The sequence below is a fragment of the Dermacentor andersoni genome, chromosome 6 (assembly GCF_023375885.2).
Source record: "Dermacentor andersoni chromosome 6, qqDerAnde1_hic_scaffold, whole genome shotgun sequence".
Lineage (NCBI taxonomy): Eukaryota > Metazoa > Arthropoda > Arachnida > Ixodida > Ixodidae > Dermacentor > Dermacentor andersoni.
The window spans coordinates 54,698,853-54,718,827 of NC_092819.1; the positions used below are offsets into that span (position 1 = coordinate 54,698,853).

General features: G+C 49.8%; 1 protein-coding gene across 1 annotated transcript; it reads left to right on the top strand.

Annotated features, from left to right (window-relative positions):
• The first annotated feature begins 4,521 nt into the window (after positions 1 to 4,521).
• On the top strand, positions 4,522 to 11,650 carry LOC126523050 (endothelin-converting enzyme 2-like). The gene is made up of 3 exons (XM_050171878.3): positions 4,522 to 5,795; positions 8,081 to 8,251; positions 9,169 to 11,650. Exons 1-3 carry the CDS (start codon positions 4,782 to 4,784, stop codon positions 11,236 to 11,238), a joined length of 3,255 nt encoding a protein of 1,084 aa, XP_050027835.2. The 5' UTR covers positions 4,522 to 4,781; the 3' UTR covers positions 11,239 to 11,650.
• The last annotated feature ends 8,325 nt before the right edge of the window (positions 11,651 to 19,975 follow it).

The following is a 19,975-nucleotide window of genomic DNA, read 5'->3' on the forward strand; positions in this document are numbered from 1 at the left end:
ATGACATAGAACTTACCTCCCCAGAGCCAGTACGATCCAAGGCGTACCGGGTGTCACCCCGCCAGAGCGATATTATGGAGGCTGAGGTAAGGAAAATGCTACAGCTCGGTGTTATTGAAGCAGGTGAGAGTGATTATACCTCCCCTTTGATTTTAGTTGAGGTACCGGGCAAGGAACCTCGTCCTTGCGTCGAATACCGCAGGCTTAATTCCATCACTAAGGATCAAATTTATCCGATCCCTAACATCGAGGAGCGCCTTGAGAGAGTGAGTAGCGCTCAGTTTATTTCCACCCTAGATCTTGTCAGGGGTTATTGGCAGGTTCCACTTACAGAAGAGGCTAGTAGGTATGCGGCGTTCATTTCACCAATGGGGACATTCCGTCCTAAAGTTTTGAGTTTTGGTTTGAAGAACGCGCCATACTGCTTTTCAAGCCTCATGGATAAAGTGTTGCGGGGACAGCAAGAATTCGCTTTACCGTATCTAGACGACGTAGCGATATTCTCCGCATCCTGGCCTGAGCATATGGCGCACTTGCGGGCAGTGCTAACCCGCCTGCGCGATGCGGGCTTGACAGTCAAGGCTCCCAAGTGCCAGTTAGCACAGGCCGAGGTTGTCTACCTCGGACACGTGATTGGTCGGGGTCGTCGCCGCCCCTCTGAAATAAAGGTGGCCGCTGTGCGAGACTTCCCGCAACCGCGCACGAAGACCGATATTCGGTCGTTCTTAGGTGTCGCCGGCTACTATCAGAGGTACATCCCCAGGTACTCTGATATCGCGGCTCCCTTGACGGATGCTCTAAGAAAGACAGAGCCGCAAACAGTCGTCTGGGATGAGACAAAGGAAAGAGCTTTTAGCGCCCTAAAGAGCGCCCTAACAAGCCAGCCTGTGCTACGATCGCCCGACTACACAAAAGGGTTCGTTGTTCAGTGTGATGCTAGTGAGCGAGGCATGGGCGTTGTACTGTGCCAACGGGAAAATGGAGAAGTAGAACACCCCGTCCTGTATGCTAGTCGTAAGCTGACGAGTCGTGAGCAGGCGTATAGCGCCACCGAGAAAGAGTGTGCGTGTATCGTGTGGGCCGTTCAGAAATTGTCATGTTACCTAGCTGGCTCGAGGTTTATCATTGAAACGGATCACTGCCCTCTCCAATGGCTGCAGACCATCTCTCCCAAAAATGGCCGCCTCCTGCGCTGGAGCCTCGCTTTGCAACAATATTCCTTTGAGGTACGTTACAAAAAGGGGAGTCTCAACGGTAACGCCGATGGCTTAAGTCGAAGCCCCTAACGTGGGAATCAGCCTCAAAATTGCTTGTTACTGATGTTTTTCTTCCTGAGGCAGGATTTTTAACCTATTGCTTTCGTGTAGTGTTTCAAAGTGATGATGTGCTTTCTAGTGCAATTTTCCGATTTGTGGACGCGTTCTGAGTGCTGCTAAACTACTGTAAGGAACTAGGCAGCAGTATAAAAGGGGAAAGAGCCTGGCAGGGCTTAGTGAGGGTTGTGCCGTGCTTGCTGACTGAGCGGTTGACTTTCGGCGTAGTTCTAACGCTTGCCGGAAACGAGAACAAAAATGTCAACTCTCCCGAAGTCACTTTGCAGTGTCCTGTGTGCACCTGAACGTGAGAACGAGGCCTTCTCTGTGCGCTGCGCTCAAGAAACGCCAAAGGACGCCCGACTTCGTTTATGAGCATCATCGAGCGACATCCCTCCGGACAGCGGATGCAGTCCCCTGACCATCGGGATCTCCTTCCCCCGGCGGGGCGGTCTGTTACGTTTCGCCTACAACGCGCGGTAATGCCGGCGCGGATGCAACGGACGCCGGGGCTTCGCTCAAAGCGGCAGACATTTTGGCCCGTTCGACGCCGCCGCAACGCCTCCCCGCCAAGCGTGTCCAGGCGTGTTTCAGTGCCACGTGTCTTCGTATGTGCGTGTGTGTGTGTGTGCCCACGCTTGTCAAAGCGCGGCAGCCGGGGAGCGGAGCTCCCCAAGTGAGGAGCCAGCAGGTCTGTCCGTCGGCGGGTTGGCGATGCGTCACTACACTCGGCTCACCATGTCTCTCGGCTCGACCGTGCGCGCCGTCGTGGGCTCATGCTCCGCCGTCGCGTGGGCTCATCCCGTGACCTTCCTTCTGGCCCGCGACGCCGAGAGTATAAGAGCAGCTGCCCCCGGACGTCAGGAGAGAGGCTCCGATTTGTACTGTTGAGTTACGTGCTCTCCCGTCTCTCCACTTCGGTCGACCTGACCGGCCGCTCTTTTGCTATGTTAGAATAAACAAGTTGTTCTGTTACCAGTCTTCTCATGCTTTGCCGGGACCTTCGGATGCTTCCAGTGCCCCAGGCCGCCAGGCCAACGCTACCCTTGGGGCTTGCGACCCAATCGCAATAACGGGCGCCAGCACCGAGTCCCCAACAGCGTGCGCCTGAATTATTCGGAACATCATCAACAACAGCAACGACAACGCCGTGCATTGAACGAGTGGCGTCGAGCTGCATAAAAGTGAAGAAGGTGTCGGTAAAACAGAAAATCGTACAAGTCGGCTACACGGAAGGGAAGGATTTGGCAATACAGCGTGTTGCTATACACTGCTTCAATGATAATCGCATTAAAGTCGAGGTTCATCGTGAGGTGGGTTCTGCCGGATTTTTTTTTTTTCCTTTCTTTCTTATGCGCTTCTTTTTACCAGCGAACTCGGTCCATCATCTATATGCCACCACGCGCGGCATAGCACGCTCTGCACGCGCAGAAGAAGACGTTCACGCTGCACGCGGAGCACGCGTTGTGCTCCTAGCTTCGCCCACGCAAGAGCCAACGGCCTCTCTAACCCTGGCCACGAAGCCTAACCGTTCTGTAGCACCCCGGAACTCGGAAATTCGCTGCATCGCCGGGCCTATACAGGCGGAACAGGTAAGCATGCGTCTGTTGCCACGTATCTGCATTAGCATTTCTGTTATACTCTGCGATGCATCTTCAGCAAACGCAAGCCTCTCGTTCTCCGCCGCGGTTGCTTATAGTGACTATGGTGTTGGGCTGCTAAGCACGAGGTCGCGGGATCTAATCCCGGCAACGGCGGCCGCATTTCGATGGGGGCGAAATGCGAAAACACCCGCGTACTTAGATTTAGGTGCACATTAAAGATCCCCAGGTGGTCGAAATTTCCTCAGTCCTCCGCTACGGCGTGCCTCATAATCAGAAAGTGGTTTTGGCACGTTAAACCCCATAATTTTTTTTTTTCTTTAATGGGATGCCGTCGGCAGAAACACTCGCGAGAGCTTAAAGAAAACTGGCGCCGCGATCGTACCGCCTTAAATAGCCGTAGGAATAGTGGTTTATAATACATGCGTTTGTCTTGGTGGCTTCGAGCGTTCTTGCGAAGTTGTTTGTTGACATTTGTATTTCTCAATTACCCTTTCGCGTACTATATACGGGAGCTACGAACACGGCGGCTCAGTCAGCATGGCGAATAATTAGTTTTCCTGGATTAGCCTCTAAACCTCGGCGTGCTGGCTTCAAAGGGCTTTGCAACATTGCAAATTTTCTTTTTTTTTTTCAACCAAATATATTAGCTCGTAAGAGTTCTTTGCCTTCGTGCGTCAAGGAAAATGCACTTTCTTGGAGAATGTGAAAGATAAGGCGTAATGAATAACGCCACAGGAACGTCGGATGCCACAAGCACGAATATTAGAGAAATCCATCTATCCACCACTGGACATGAGAGCTTCGTCACGCTATCTTGTACACGAGAGTTAGATGCCGCTTAAGCGGCAGCAGACCAATGTATAATGGCACCTTATCACCGCGAATTATGGGGTGTCCTAAACCACGATCTTATCATATGTGAGGCAAGTCGTACAGTGAGGGACTCCGGATTAATTTTGACCACCTGTGGTTATTTCACTGGTGTTTTTGCATTTCGCTGCCACCGATATGCGGCCACCGTAGCCGGGATTTGGTCCCGGACCTAGTGCTCAGCGTGCTGAAGTTCACGCTCATGTCTGGGCCCTCGCCGACTACTCTGGCACTCGAAGTACTGATTCTGGCAAAATAGGGAGAAGGCCGAAGGCGCACCTCGAGGCGGCAAACTTTAGATTGTGTGTCCACCCTGGTGACATTCCCCAAGCAGTGACGACAAAAAAAATGGCCCTTCGCCATTACGAACTCTGTGTCGGCAGCTATAATGCCTTTTGGACGGAAGCATATAAGCGGCGGTTAAACGGGAGGAAAGTGCGTCTTCCTCCATAGTACCTACGCTAAGTTAGATGCTGAGAAACAAGTCCTCAGCAATCCATACATCAGTCCCCAAATTTCTGTCTGATGGCTTTTGGGCCACGCAAACGCGAGACAGCCCTCGTGGCGTTATTACCGCCCTGCAGTTCTGGTGGCAGCTGAATTATCACAGCGCGAAAGTTCCTTTTGGTAATTTTTGTAGACCAGTCTCGGTGTTATCTCGTGCATCGTTCAAATACCGCCAGATTGACGAATTCTGTAATGGCGGCATTTTTTGTGCCAGTCGTAGTGGACGTAGCAGCATTCTGGGTCAACCAGAGTTTGCAAGATGGCGAGTTCGATCCCATTCCGGAATTCGACAATGTCATGAATAACACCACTCCCCTTGTTCGGGGCATCCGTTTGCGCAACGTCTTGCATCATGATTGGCAGGCTAAAACGTAGCAGTCGGCTTGAAAAAGATGCCGAGTGCTGGTGGGTTTTATTGTAGCGAAGAACGAATAGTTTCAGGTTCAGTCCATCTTGACCGAATCATTTGTGGCGTCCGCGGTAGGAAATGTCACCGCAAATTACGTGTTTCGCAAGATCGTATTGCAATGCTCTCAGCTATTTGTTTCTTTTATTCGGCGTAGCAAACATGTCGAAGAAGCCGCCGGCGAGCGACGGGCAGCTCGTCAGGATCGAGGAATCCGCCGACAGTCACCCTTCAAGCCGCCAGGAGCATCGGGACGACACGGAGGCTCAGGCCACCACCGCTGCCTCTCACGCGATTGGCTACAAGTGCGAAATAGGACCGGATCACTCGACATGGACAGGCCGAACCGAACGCACGACCGCTTCGCCCATCCGAGGCCGCGGCCCGCAGAGCAGCGACAATTGGCAGACCGAGCAGGCACCTGCCGCCACGGTAGGCACCGCGCGCCATTCGCGTAGCATTCAACGCCCAAGCAAGACGTCGGAGAACTCCAAGCATCAACAGAGCAGACCCGCGCTCGATAGATCGGCGACCACCAAACCGAAGGTACTACCGAAAGGCGCCGTCAATGCACACAAGAAGGCGGGTTCGGTCCGGGACAGACAGAGGACCAGGCACAAAGGCCAGGCAGGCCAGGCCGGGCTGCCGGACCGACGAGCTAATCCCGCCGCCGAAGCAGATGTCAGTGGCACTAACCCTGACCAGGGGCAAAAGGCGACGAGAGCGGACGATGTCGACGAGTTGTCGACCGCCCAATCTTATTGGGCGACCTTCTACGCTCTGGCCACCACTTTAGCGGCCACTCTGGCCGCGCTCCTGTCGGGCCCTCGGCAACAGCCACAAGTCGTGAGCAGCAGTCCCGGTGCTTTCTGCGCCACGTACGTGGCTTCAACCGTCAAGAACGCTTCCGACCAACAGGGGCCATCGTCGACGTATCATTCGCACAACCCGAAACAAACGAATCTGGCCCCGGACGTCCGCAGCCCAAGCTCTCCTGGTGCAACTTCCGCGGAGAGCGAGAAACCGATAAGCGGACGTGTGTCCCAGGGCCTCAACGAACTTGTAGCCAAGATGCTTCAGGATGTTCCATCGATCGTGAGTGCATCCCACTAATCGGTTGTTCTGAGTAATCTTTGGTGCGCGGCGTTTTACTGCGTACGGCTTACTTCGATTCATACGTCGCTAAAGAAACGCGATCATTGTTAAGGACGAACATATTCGTTAAAACATGGCATCCTACATACCACACGTTCTAACTCAGGTGAGCCGATGCACACACATATATAGGGTGTATTTTCTTTTTAGAAACGCGATGTTAGAGTCGGAGGATTGCTATTGGTTTATTTCTCTTTCAGCGCCTTAGCACATTACAGTGGAGACACGTCACAAAGAATGGTCGCAGGCAAAAAAATAAATAAAGCAAGCTAGATAAAAGTACAAAAAATGTCAAGATTGAATATCAACACAAAGAACTATAATAAAGCAGCGAAAATAAGAGTCGTTGTGTTGTACACTAACTCCTAATGGCACATTTGTAATCGCTTCTTTCTTCCGCACTCGACATATTTCATACGAAGCCATATCAACAAGCCTCTGCTAATGAGAGGACGGATCGATTTGAAATTCTGGAAGTCTATCTATCTATATCTATCTATCTATATCTATCTATCTATCTATCTATCTATCTATCTATCTATCTATCTATCTATCTATCTATCTATCTATCTATCTATCTATCTATCTATCTATCTATCTATCTATCTATCTATCTATCTATCTATCTATCTATCTATCTATCTATCTATCTATCTATCTATCTATCTATCTATCTATCTATCTATCTATCTATCTATCTATCTATCTATCTATCTATCTATCTATCTATCTATCTATTCAGGCTTTATAAATTCAACATTTCTTACGGGCGTCACTTTCGTTTGTGTTTTAGCTCATCGAATATAGAATTAGTTTCTTTTTTTTTTTGTAGTCATTAAAACTGTCACAGAGGCACAAAAAAATGTGCTTAGCCTTTGGATAGGAACAATTTTGCTGAAGAGTGCAAGAAGAGTGCAACACAGCTGTAGCACCTCATCATATATCTGTCGTACGTGTCTGTGCATGAATTTTCCCATGATATTAACGTTTCCATTAGGACACCGGTGTCAAAATTGAAATTGGTTTGTTTATATTCCTAGTTGATGTCATTGTAATAATCACATCACACATGAAAACAAAACGGAATGGTCGCAGAAAGCGGAAGTTTGAAATGATCAACATTGGACAAACATGGGCCGCCTCAGCACGGAAGTAACCTTTCGACAACTGGACTTGCCGTAGCCAGGGCTCTCAGTCCGGCGCCCGTGTTTCGACAAGATTTACCGTCTTCGCCAGGGTTCAACGTCGTGACATAGCCGCGGCCTGTGTCCTGCCGAAAAAAAAAACGATATGCCCAATATTCAATAACCACTTTTAGACAATGGCGCAAACGTTTCGACAGTCAGATAGCCTCAGCACGGAGATAACACTGTCTCGCTTTGTCGAAACGTTGGTTGATTGCATGGAGGAAGGAAACTCAGGAGAGGCACTACCCCCTCCGCACGCTAGGAGAAAAGTGTGGAGGAAGTGACCTAGTAGGTTCCCCTATTTTTTGCTGATCTTTTATTTATTTGCCGTAGCGGCCACGCCTTTCGGGCCACAATGGCGGCTCTGTTTTGGTTCTGTGCGCTCACACGTGTTGCTCCGTAGGTTTTGTAAAGTGGCAAAGGCGCCGTGCGGGCAGGTTTGCGTTGGTCTCCGTGTTTTGTTGCGCTGCATTATCTGGACCGGGCTCTACCGGATGCTGCTGTGGCCAGGTGGGACAGGAGGAACTAAAGTTCGTGAAATGAACGCGCATGCAACGCTGTACGCAATGTACTGCGCCATGGCAATGGCAACGGACGAAGGAATATCCGCGGGAAATTTTGCCCTCTTTGGCGGAATCATGCTAACGTGCTAGCGATTGTTTAGTATTGCTGCGGAGCGCGCGGGTCCGAGCAGCGCGGTTCCGCGCAGCGCGGCGTGGTTTCGCGAGAAATGTAAACAAGAGAGGACAGCTGGCCCGATAGGCGGAGCAACGCTATGAGCAAAGCCAACTTCCGGCTTCACTTTAGCTTCACAAAGAGTGACGTCAGGGCCTCTTCTTAGTTTCCTTCCTCCGTGGTTGATTGCCTGATGAGTTGCCATTTGGTCCCCAGGTGTAGAGTACGACCCACGTGATTCATGTCACAAACCTACGTGTCGTGCTTCTCTAACGATTTTTGCCGAAAATCGTACTCGCGGTAGCTCCGCGAGAAAGCTTCCTAAAACACTTTTGCACATTTTCTTTATTTTGGCCGACCCAGGAACTGGCGAAGGTGCCAAAGGGCGCCGCGAGCGCAAGCACCACCGATCAGGTCTGCCCCGTAGCGCGATCCCCAGATGTCGCTCCGGGTGCGGCCAGAGCGCGCAAAGGCGACATGACTGCCTCGCCCTGCTCGCCCACCACCAGGGCGCTGAAGGAAGCTGCGACAATCGTGAGTGGAGTGACTGAACCTGGCTCACCGTTTCTTCTGGGTTACTACAGTTGGTGCACGACTATTGACTGCAATGTGTAACGGCTTTGCTCTTCCCAACACGACTAGGCTCGAGACACGAAGCGCCCAACGGTGCAGCAGTCAGTGTCAAACACAGTGCATGTTTCATGATGGAGAATAATAAAGGTAACTGACAGTCTCCATCATAATGCCACCAATCGTGTGAAGCCTAGAATAAGATAATAAATAAATCGTGACAGTGAAGCTATCTTATCTTAAGTCCAAAGTTAGCACTTCCATTAGCAGAAGTCTTAAAATTGCGCCATCCGAAAATACGCCTACGAAGCTTTTTTTTCTTTCCCTCTGAAGAATGTTCACTGAGCAAGGGCCGTAGGGAGCATCCACCTTCCAGAAGCACTAGGATTCGATGTTCATGGCAGCGTTAACTGGTCAGTGGTCGAGATACGTTTAGATTATTGGTGGAAAGAAGCACAGAATATATCGATCGGCATTGTTACAGGCGTAGGTGGTAATATGCGAAATATAGATATAGATGTTTAAGTATACAGGGAAAATTAGAGACAAAATGCTAGGCTGCAATAGATGTAGTAAAAGCTGGTTATTCAGGTTTCAATCAAATAAGGGGCCACTAGAAATCATCATCATTTTTTAGAGTAAAGGGGCGGAGAATCGGTAAAAGGCAACAAAATTGATCTGATATGGCGAGAAGACAATTTGCGTTACATGCGCATTTCCTTTTGTGACAACGTGATACCTGTCGTCGCCCATCATGAAAGGAAACCTTCTCTCTCTGTGTGTAAGCGTGCAAATGTTTTTGTGAGATCGTATCAATAAGCGGTTTTATGAGAGTTTAAGTGAACGCGCTCATTACAGCTTGAGTATGCGTGTGCGTGCAGCTCAGCATGAAGCCCTTGCGGTTTCCTGGAATGAAGAAGGACGACATGATCAGGATGAGGGTCCTCACCATCGCCTCGATTGTTGTGACGGTCACCGTTATCCTCGGCGTCATTGCCTTCGCGATCATCACCCACCACCGCGGCACCAAGCTGAAGAACTACTGCGACACGGATGGCTGCCTGTACCACGCTCGGACGCTCACGCGCAAACTGAACCAGAGCATCGACCCGTGTGTCGATTTTGCCGCGTACGTCTGCTCCGCCTGGGTACCCTCGGGCGTGTACAGCGAGCAGACCAAGTCGCCCATAGATGGCATCCTCTACTCTCGGTTCATCGGCTTCCCGGAAATGCTAGCCAACGGCGCTCGCGAGCTTCCGGTGGGAGAGAAGGCGCGCGCCATGCACGTTGCCTGCATGGATTCCGCAGCCCAAGCCGTAGCCAACATCGAAGAGTTTCGACGCCTTATGCAGGCCATGAGGTTAAGCTGGCCGGAACCACCTCGCGAAGATTCGAATGCCCTCGGCGTCCTGCTTTCGCTAGCATTCCAGTGGCAGATACCGCTGTGGATCGCTGTCCACACGCCCGCGTTGCAGAAGACCGACTGGCGCCTGAGGATCAGACCGGGGGACTACATACCGTTGCTGAAGAACCAGTACGTCAGCGTGACGAGCGGCGACGGGTATGTGGGCTACTGGCTTGGGTTCTACAACGCTTTTCGTACCAGCGCCACCATTCCTTTAAGCAAGCCCCAAATAGAAGGCGTCGCTGATGCCGAGGGTCGCATACTCGAGCAACTGAACAAGGCGTTCATCTCGAAGAAGAAAATCCCGGCCGTGTTGCAGCTCGCCGTCATAGGGAACTTCACCGCCCCTGTCTCCTCATTGGAGTGGCTGGAGCAGTTGACTCTGAGCCTGGCGTTCAGCCCCAAGTTCGTCGCGAGCGACCAAATTGCCGTGAGCGACACGGGCTTCCTGGCAGCGGTGGCAGGCCTCTTCGCGAACTACACCCACCAAAGGCTAATCGAACAGCTGTCTTGGCTCTTCGTCCAGGCGTACGCGCCCATATCGGATCCGAAGCTGCAGACGGCTCGCTACGGCGACACGTGGAAGGCAGACAGGTACAGGCCCATACTGTGCGCCCATCACGTGGAGTCTTCCATGAAGATGCTAGTCTTCGCGCTCAACTACGTTTCCGGTTACACTCAGCGGGACACCGAGCTCGTCAATACTGGCCTCACTAGCCTGATCTACGCCGCCTCCAGTAAGATCAACAGCTCCGGATGGCTGGACGAAGAGAGCAAGGCGCGCGCTGCGAGGAAGATAGAGTCCGTGCTAACGTTCCTCTGGCCGGCGAAACAATGGATCCGCAACGAATTCCTCAGTTCTCTGTACAATGACTACCCGAGCGAGGAAGAAACTTTCGGCGATTACTGGATAAAGGCCCGTTTCGCCGTGGCGAAGCACGACAGGACAGCCGAGTTCGAGGCTACGCTGAGCCTGCCGAGTAATATTCCGCCACCCAGCTTTGGCTACGATTACATCACCAACAGCATCGCCTTGCCTATCGGCATAGTCGACCGGCCGTTGTACTACGGGGATGGAAACAAGGCCATGTTCTACGGCGGCCTCGGATTCCTCATAGCTTTGCAGATCGCCTCCGCGCTGGACAGTGTGGGCATCACGTGGGACGCCGAAGACAGGAGCGTCGCGTCCATCATCGCGAGCGACGCGTCGATGAAGGCTTTCGAGGTGAAAGACGGTTGCCTCGAGGACGAAGGAATCGAGAGCATATTTCCCGAAGTGCCGGCGCTGGAAATCGCTTACGCCGCGTTTCACCGCGCCGTTCGAAACGACAAGGACGGCGCACCGGCGGCACTGCCAGGGTTGTCGCCGGACAAGGTGTTCTTCATGACCCTGTGCTACATGGCCTGCACGAGGCTGGACGCGAAGCACGCTTTCGGTGTCGACTGTCACAAGGTCGTCCGCAACTCGCCGGCTTTCCAAGCGGCGTTCAGCTGTCCCAGCGGCTCAAAGATGAACCCGACAAGAAAATGCACTTTCTTCGACTGACTGGCGAAACGCATTGTGTTAACACTTGCGTATAGCCAGGACGTGCCTCACATCGCTCGCACAAGCACTTCTTTCGTGCACTTTTCGTCTGTTTTGCAGGTGTTCGGCGTTTCTACGTGTACATTATTATACTAAGTGTTGTGTGTGATTAGCCGAATTGCTCGATTTCTCGTGAACTCGAATGTTTTCTCTCACCCGATTTCTTTGTCTCTTTTTTATTATCATTATTTTTACTCGCCTTTATGTGAGTATGCACCCATTTGTGCAAAGGATGCTGCTTCTGTGAACTGGTTCAGCCAAAAAGCAGTGTTCGAATTCATTCCGAGTTTAACCGCTTCCACATCGCGTTGCATGTTTACTAGTTTTAAAGTGATCTGTCTGACCATAGAATGTAAACACATTGCACGTAACACGCCGGTATATTGTGTGGATTATGATTTGGGATCCCAATGTAACGGATCCCCATGTTTGTATTTCAATATCATTTATGCTTCAACTACATCCGTCATCGTCGTTTCTAGGTGTTAATCACTCACAGGACTCACGGGGCGGAAAGATGAGCGGCCTAAGCATACATATTTGACACACAAGTGCGTCTTTCACTTTCGCATTGACCCGAGTGACGAACTGAACTGGTGGCCAGTACTTAGACCGTGAACTTTCAGTTTACACTGCACAAAATATTTAAAAGCATAATTCACGTCGTATACTTCTGGCATAAATATGTGGAGCTGGCGTGTAAATGTTCTCCAAACTTCGCGACCGAAGATGTTCGTTTCCTTGTCATCAGGCAGTAGACAAATGTGCAGCTGTACAGAGAGCTTCCCGCTGCACCTCATCATAAACTTACTCGTCCAAAATGACTGAGGTAGTGCAGACAGAAAATCTACACGAGTGTATACGTTGTCTATATTCTGTGACGTTGAAACATCCAAGAACTGCATAGCTACGTGCATTTTCTGTAGAGACCACTTGAATGAAAGTAGGGAAGGCCCCATATGCAAGCCTCGGCCCACGCCAGCTTTCAAACGAAAAAATTTACATGGATTCGCACGTCGCTGCCAGCTCAAAAGCAATGTGACATCTGATAACGAATCAGTCAATAAAATAAAATCGAAAGCTAGTGCTGATGCCCACGTTTTTGTAATGATCCTCGAGCATGGCGCGTAATCGCAATGGGGGCCCGGGCAGCACTGCATGCCTTGATGATTGTGATGATGATGAACCTGAAACATTGCGCGTGGTCACACTCTGGGTCGCGATAATAACCGAATGCGTCTGAGGTTTAATCGCACTATTTGCGGTGTATGAGAGGTGATCCAAAGTAACGCGCGCACGTTACGGAAAGGCCTCCGGAGAGGTTGCTCAAGTGCTCGCTCAGAACATCCACATTCCAAAATCCATCCCACGATAAAGCGATTTTGCCTGCGCTGCCCGAATTGTTGGCCAAATGTCAGCAGTACGCATTTTCTACATCCTGTGAGCTCATCATAATTTGTGTCAACAGACTGAAACAAGAGAAGGAAGAGGAGTAAATTTTAATGAAGAGAAAGGAGAAGAGAACGGCCTGGAGAGCGTGTGTCTGGCCTGCTACTCCCCACTAGGGCATGGGGAAATGGAACATACAGTGATTCTTAAGCGGAACAATGAACTACTACATACATGTGGTACAATACGCAGATGCGTGCTTTAGACAACATCTTGTCCACTCAAAACGCTGCCGCGCAAATACATTTCGCACTGTCTTCATGTCTCACAGGTCCTAAAGACGACCGCCTAAGCCAGTCTCACATAGAAAGTTCAAGAGTAATATTATGGTGCGTTGGGCATGGTAAACTCGGCTCCACGCGCCTCAAATCTTTTCTTTCGAAAAGGGGCGGGATTCCAAGCTGTTAACACTAGACAAGTTTCTTTCGCTCGGCCGCATATTGAGGGCACAAGCAAAGTATGTGAGCTGTTGTCTCGGGACTGAGATTTGTGACAGGATGAATGGGCAATTCGGATGCAAAAAAACATGGCAGTTGTTGAGGCACCTTTTAGATCCGGTGGCAACCAAATCGGCGCAGAAGGGTCAAATGGCTAGGTTAGTTCATCAGTATCAAGGCACGACTGGGGAGTTCATTCAAGAACTCCGAAGTCGTTACATAAACGGCGAGTCGGGCGGTTGCTTGCCGGATTACTCGAGAGATTAAAACCTCGAATTAGATGCGGACTTTACGGTGGCGGAGGTGGAGTTTGCAATGGGGCAGCTTCGTACTACGTCGGCAGCGGGTCCGGACGGGGTTACTAATAAAATGCTGAGGAACCTGGATTTCAAGTTAGTGGGGGCGCTCACGGACTTGATGAACAAATATTGGGCGGCCGGGGAGATCCCGGCAGAGTGGAAGCATGCTAGAATTACATTTATTCCTTAACCAGGGAAGAAGATCTGTATTGAGAATCTTCGACCCATCTCGCTGACGTCCTGCTTGGCCAAATTGATGGAGCATGTGGTCCTCAACAGGCTTCAGGGTTACGATGATTGGCTTCAGGGCTAATTTATCAACGCAGGACGTCATGATACAGCTCAAAAAGGACGTGGTTGATCCTGGGTACGGCACGGGCACCAAGGCTATCTTGGGGCTCGACCTCACAAAGGCCTTTGACAATGTCACCCATGAGGCAATATTAAGGAACCTATCGGACATAGGACCGGGGGGTAGAACCTTCCGATACATCAGATCATTTCTGGAGGATAGGACTGCGGAGATTGTAGTCGGAGAATTTAAATCGGATCCTTTCCCGTTGGGGGCCAGGGGGACACCACAAGGGTCGGTTTTATCGCCGTTCTTCTTTAATCTCGCCTTGATCAAGATACCGCCCAGGCTGGCAAGGATATCGGGACTTAAACATACATTTTATGCGGATGACATTACTCTATGGGTAATAAGGGGAAGCGACGCGCAATTGGAGGAAACTTTACAACAGGCAGTGGATATTGTGGAGGAGCTAGCGGGGGAGGCAGGACTCTCGTGCTCTCAGCCCAAGTCCGAGCTTTTTATACTTAGGGACAAACCAAGAGGGATACATGCGAGGCACTATGTGCCGCCACCACCGCTGAAGGTGAAAGTAGGGGGTGCACCGGTCGCTGAGGTCCAAACGATCAGGATCCTGGGTCTGTATCTGCAGACTAACAGGAAGAAAAGGGAGGCCTTGGAAGGGCTCAAAAATACGGTCAATGCTACCGTGAGACTTATCAGGAGAATCGCCAATCGTAAGCAAGGCGTCAAGGAAAAGGACTTGTGTAAGCTGGTACAGGCGTTTGTGCTCAGTAGAATAGTGTATGCGACGCCTTATATGAAGATGGACGCGACGGAGAAAGGCAAGGTGGAGGCTATGATTAGACAGGCGTATAAGGCGGCCCATGGTTTGCCTAACAATACTTCTACCGAAAGGCTGCTGGGATTAGGGGTGCACAACACCTTGGAAGAACTGCGGGAGGCACACTTGGCGATGCAACTCAGTAGACTTTCCAAAACGAGAGTAGGGAGGGATATATTGGAGAGGATCGGCATTGGAGTTGATCCTCCAGCCGGGGACATGAAAATTCAGGTGAAGCGAGAAATGCACAAGGGCTTGTACATAAAACCTTTGCCTAAAATATGCATCCGATACATCACGAGAACCGTAGGAAAGCAAGAGCCAGAGCTTTACATGCTAAGTACGGGAAGTACAACGGGGCAGTCTACGTAGATGTCGCCGAGTATAAGAACAAGGACGCATTTGCAGTTGCGGTGGTGGACGGGCGGGGACGCTTAGTCACCTCTGGATCAGTCAAAACCCGCTCTTCAGAAACTGCAGAGGAGGTGGCGATAGCGCTAGCTATAAGTAATACTGAAGCTGACCTGATTTTCAGCGACTCTAAAACAGCCATCCGAAATTTGGCGAGGGGCAGAATCTGTGTCACAGCGGCAGGATTACTAAATCGGGACACGGGGCGAGGGACTACGGAGGTGGAAATTGTCTGGGTACCGGCACACTCTGGGAACCCTGGGAACGAGGCGGCTCACATGAATGCTCGAGGTTTCGTCAGCCGAGCAGGTGAGCCGGACGTTCCGGGGAGGTCCACGAGAGATGGGCTGGTGTCCTTTCACGACATTACCAACCATTACAAACTTGAGCGGAGAATTTACCCTCCACTGGACAAGCAATTGGTGAAGGCGCAGGAAAGTGTCTGGCGAAGATTGCAGACGAGATCTTTCTATAACCCATACGTGTTAAACAAAATCTACCCGGACGTTCGGCCGGAATGCAAATGGTGCCAGGAACTGGCCACCTATGACCACATATTATGGATCTGTAGCATAGCGCCGCCACCGGCGCATATTATGCGTGATCCTTCTCTCGAGCAGTGGGAGGCCGTGTTGGCCAGCTCAGACCCGGTCGTCCAGACCAGGGCCGTGGAGTGGGCCACCCAGGTCGCCGTCAGCCATGAGCTGATGGCCATCTAGCACGGAATCGTCCGCAGATGCGTTCTGACGAAAATAAAGTTTTTCCATCCATCCACATGTGACAGACGCTGCAGTCAGAGTCCCGTCCTCGTCCAATCTTGTGACGGTATCGGTGAGTGTACGCCACATCGAACCGTAATCGATAGATGAGTGTTTCCTGGCCTCTCTTCAACTGAAGTAGAAGCTAGAATCGCAAACCAGCGCCAAGCCTATGGAGGCGGACTTAGCAATGTCCGGGGTTTTCGCATTGTTGCGCCATATATGTTTTGATGGAGTTAAGGAGCAAGCCCTTGATGTCATACCGGAACATCATCTCGTCAGTGTGTGCCTTTGTTGCCTCCGCGACAGCCTGTTCATTTCCACCTATTCCACGATGGCTAGGAATCCACTGCAGTATGATTGAGCACCCGGATTGAGACGCTTCAGCAAGCAGAGCCATGATGTCATAAACCAAATGACTATATGCGGTTCCCGGAGTCATACAACTGCTTGTGAGTTGCAGCGCTGGTTTTGAGTCAAATAACACTGTCCATTTCTCGATGCTTTGTCGCAATATGCAGCAGAATGCTTCTCGAATGCCTGTCAACTCAGCTGCTGTTGGCGATGTTCTCTGTCCTATCTTCAACCGTTGCGTTATCCCCAGTCTAGGTATCTCGTAAACTGCGTGTTACAGTGTTACAGAACCATCTTCAAAAACATGTTCGGTATATCCGTAAGTGTAAGCAATGCAGGATGCCGCGAAATACTTGAGCCCAGCAAGCGGCGTTTTCGACTTCTTCGTTATTCCGGGGATTGAGAGTCTCACCTACGGCTTTGCCATCGTCCAGAGTGGAACTTCCGCTATGTCATGCGGTGCGAAGTCCGACTGCAGTATATCTTGTTGCGACAACACGGCTTCTGAGTAGGTGGCGTCAGGACGTACGCTTGTGACGTTAGTCAGTGGGTGATTCATGTGCCTAGTCAGTAGCCTTAGATGCACTCGCAATGGCTCATGTCGCAGAAGAACTCGATCTTGGCACGAGTGTGCCCCAAGTAGAAGCACATTATGGTAGTCCTATGCAAATTCTTATTGCACGAGTCTGAGCACTTTCAAGTGTGCGTAATTCAGCTGTACTAATGCGAGAAAGTACAGGCGCACTGTAGCAGAGGTATCCAACAAAAAGTGCCTAGTAGAGCTGCAGAAGAGATGATTTGGATGGCCCCCATGATTTTCCAGACATGTGTCGAATGACTTGAGCAAAGCTGTCCAGCTTTTTTCTTAATGCAGAGATGTGCTTCGACCAAGGTAAGTCACGGTCGATGGTGACTCCGAGAAACTTGTAGTGGATTACCGAAGGTATAATTTTCCCATCAGTCATAACGGGGTAGCAGGCCATTGAATTCCGTGTAAATTCCATGGCTACAATCTTTGTCGCTGAGAGCTGTAGTCCACGACTGTTTAGGTATGTCGAAGTTATTGACACTGCACGCTGTACCTTCGTTTGTAGTTGCAAGCGCGTTAAGCTCGTGGTCTCTGTGCAGATGTCATCTGCGCACACAGAGACCGAGACTGCGCCTGCGAGTTCTTTGACCAGTCCAACGAGAAAAACATCAAATAAGGTTGCGCTCAGTACATCTCCTTGAGGCACGCCACGATAGAAGGGATGATTCCTTGCATCACCATCTATAGTTGTCATGAATATCATTCTCTCTTGAAGATAGCTAGCTGTCGACAGATGCAGACTGCCACCAATGCCATATTCTTAAAGGGCATTTAAAATTCCGTAATGTAGAACATTGTTAGAATAACCCTTGATATCAAGCAAGACAGCAGCCATCAATCGACGACGAAGTTTCTGGTGTTTAGCAGTTGTTACTAGGTCAATAACGCCACCGATTGACGAGCTACCTTTTCGGAAATCTGCAAATGGAACAAGGTTATCATCATACAGGACCGGCTGTGGCAACCGGAACATAAGCGACGCCGAATTTATCTTATAAGCGAATCAAACTTATAAGCAATGCTAATTTTCTCAGTAATGTTTTTCTCGTGATGAATGATCGAAATAATATTAATAGCATCTCCTTTTCAATAAAACCCAAAAAGTCATATTAACAGAGTTCGAGGAATTAAGTTCCATGCCTTACTATGGTTATTCATTAATGTATGTGATTATTATCATCTCTATTTACAAAGCTCCGTTTTGTCTCTTCTCCCTACTACCTCCCGATTCCTGGCCTATCTCCCATAGTGGGTGGGGTCATATCGCCTGGAGCCAACCAACAAACCAAACGACCAACCTGAGAGCTGACTGCCACTCAAATTATGCAACATCTCATATCGTGCTTTTTTTTATTTTGCGTTTCTCGTTTTCAAATAAGAATTTACTTTAGCTACCTCATGCTGCCCGTTTCGTGGCCTATCCCCCTTAGTGGGTGCGAGCCATGACAGAAGTTCATCATCATAATCTGACTGGCTGGCAGTGACTCTGGGCCGTCTGTGAATCCCGGAGAATGTGGACCAGGCTGCTGATGTCCCGCTGACGGCACCAGCATTGCTTGTCAGAACTCATTCCGACGCATTCTCTAAGATGACGTCAGCTACGCCCTCCACGGTAAGTGGCTTTCTTTGGCACTGATCTTTGCAATGCGTAAACGCATACCAAAGAGCAAGGTTACACCAGTTTCATATGCCTTGGTACCTTTTGTGATAACCATACGAAGCCAACAGACGAAAAGGTCAAGGTAAAAAGAGGTTAAAGTATTTTTTTTATATATATGTGAGGGTTATGAACGCGAGTCAAGCTTGCGGTAAGTTCTATATCCTTAAAGGTCACTAAAAAACACTATATCAGTTTAAACTGACGTGTGCTTTAAAATTAAATTATGGGGTTTTACGTGCCAAAACCACTTTCTTATTATGAGGCACGCCGTAGTGGGGGATTCGGGAAACTTGGACCACCTGGAATTCTTTAACGTGCACCTAAATCTAAGTACACGGGTTCTTTCACATTTCGCCCCCATCGAAATGCGGCCGCCGTGGCCGGGATTCGATCCCGCGACCTCGTGCTTAGCAGCCTGACACCATAGCCGCTAAGCAACCACGGCGGGTGACGTGCCCTTTCAAAACGCTGTTTCCGTTGATTTCGCAGCAAGATGTTCAGTACTGTAGTCGATGACAACCAGAAAATTCAATACCAGGTCCACCAACAGAAACGCCATGCACCTGCCCTTAACCTCTGAACAAGATCCAAGCCATGCAGCTGGAATTCGCTCACGGCTTAACGATTTTGCTCTGCTAATGTAATAGCTAGGCTACTTGGAAAAGAGAGGCTCCTTGTTTCACGCTAGAATAATACACCTTTGGCTGAGCAATAATATTCGCATATTTCCATAAAATTTGCCAATACGTTCAGGTTTTACCTTAAAAAACAGTGACGCAAAGGACAGAACTGTACTAAATGAAAAACAGCTGTGTTAAACACGCGAAAGCTCTTGACGACACGAAAATAAGCGAAGCTAATTGTCTGGCGCATTTATGCAAATTGTTTCTGAGGTGGACAGCGTATATATCACCTTTTATTTTTAGGCCGTCACCGACTATAGAACAGAAGATGACGACCAATCTTGCACAGTTTGAATTTATAGCCATGACCTCTGCGCCGGTGCATGAGTCTGACGTCGTGGATTTCGAACCATTTTGTGCTGTCTTGGCCGTTGTCGCGCCCTGGTAAAAGTTACCGAAACTTTCTCTAAGTTCAGTCTTTGGCTCCTTTAAAATGCAAAGTGGTTCATGTTTACTGACACTATTAACTAGGGCAGACCAGAGGCCGTCAAAGTACAAGACATCATGGTGACCCGGTGCAGGACCTTCAACGTGACTGCTCTGGCCAGCCGTCTTTAGCTTTGGCGTTTTGTTTAATGGCTTATCCGGTCTCCTCTGGCGGAAAGGCATCGTTTCTTAAAAAAAGCGAATAGCCTTCTTTGACTTTGTCACCCGGTTTCATGGTCGGACATTCAACGGCAAGTATGTTTATACGCATATATGTATGTATTGACATCATTTTTTTTTTTCTTAACATACTTCTTATACTAGTGCTTTGCTTTGTACCTTTGATTTGTGTACCCCCTTTTGCTGTGTGTGTGGCACCTTTGATTTTGTACCCCACTCCTGCGATAACCCTCTTAGGGTTGAAGTATTTATAAATGAAATAAAATAAATAAATAAATTTCTACTACATTAATCAAACGCCATTATCGGCGTCGGC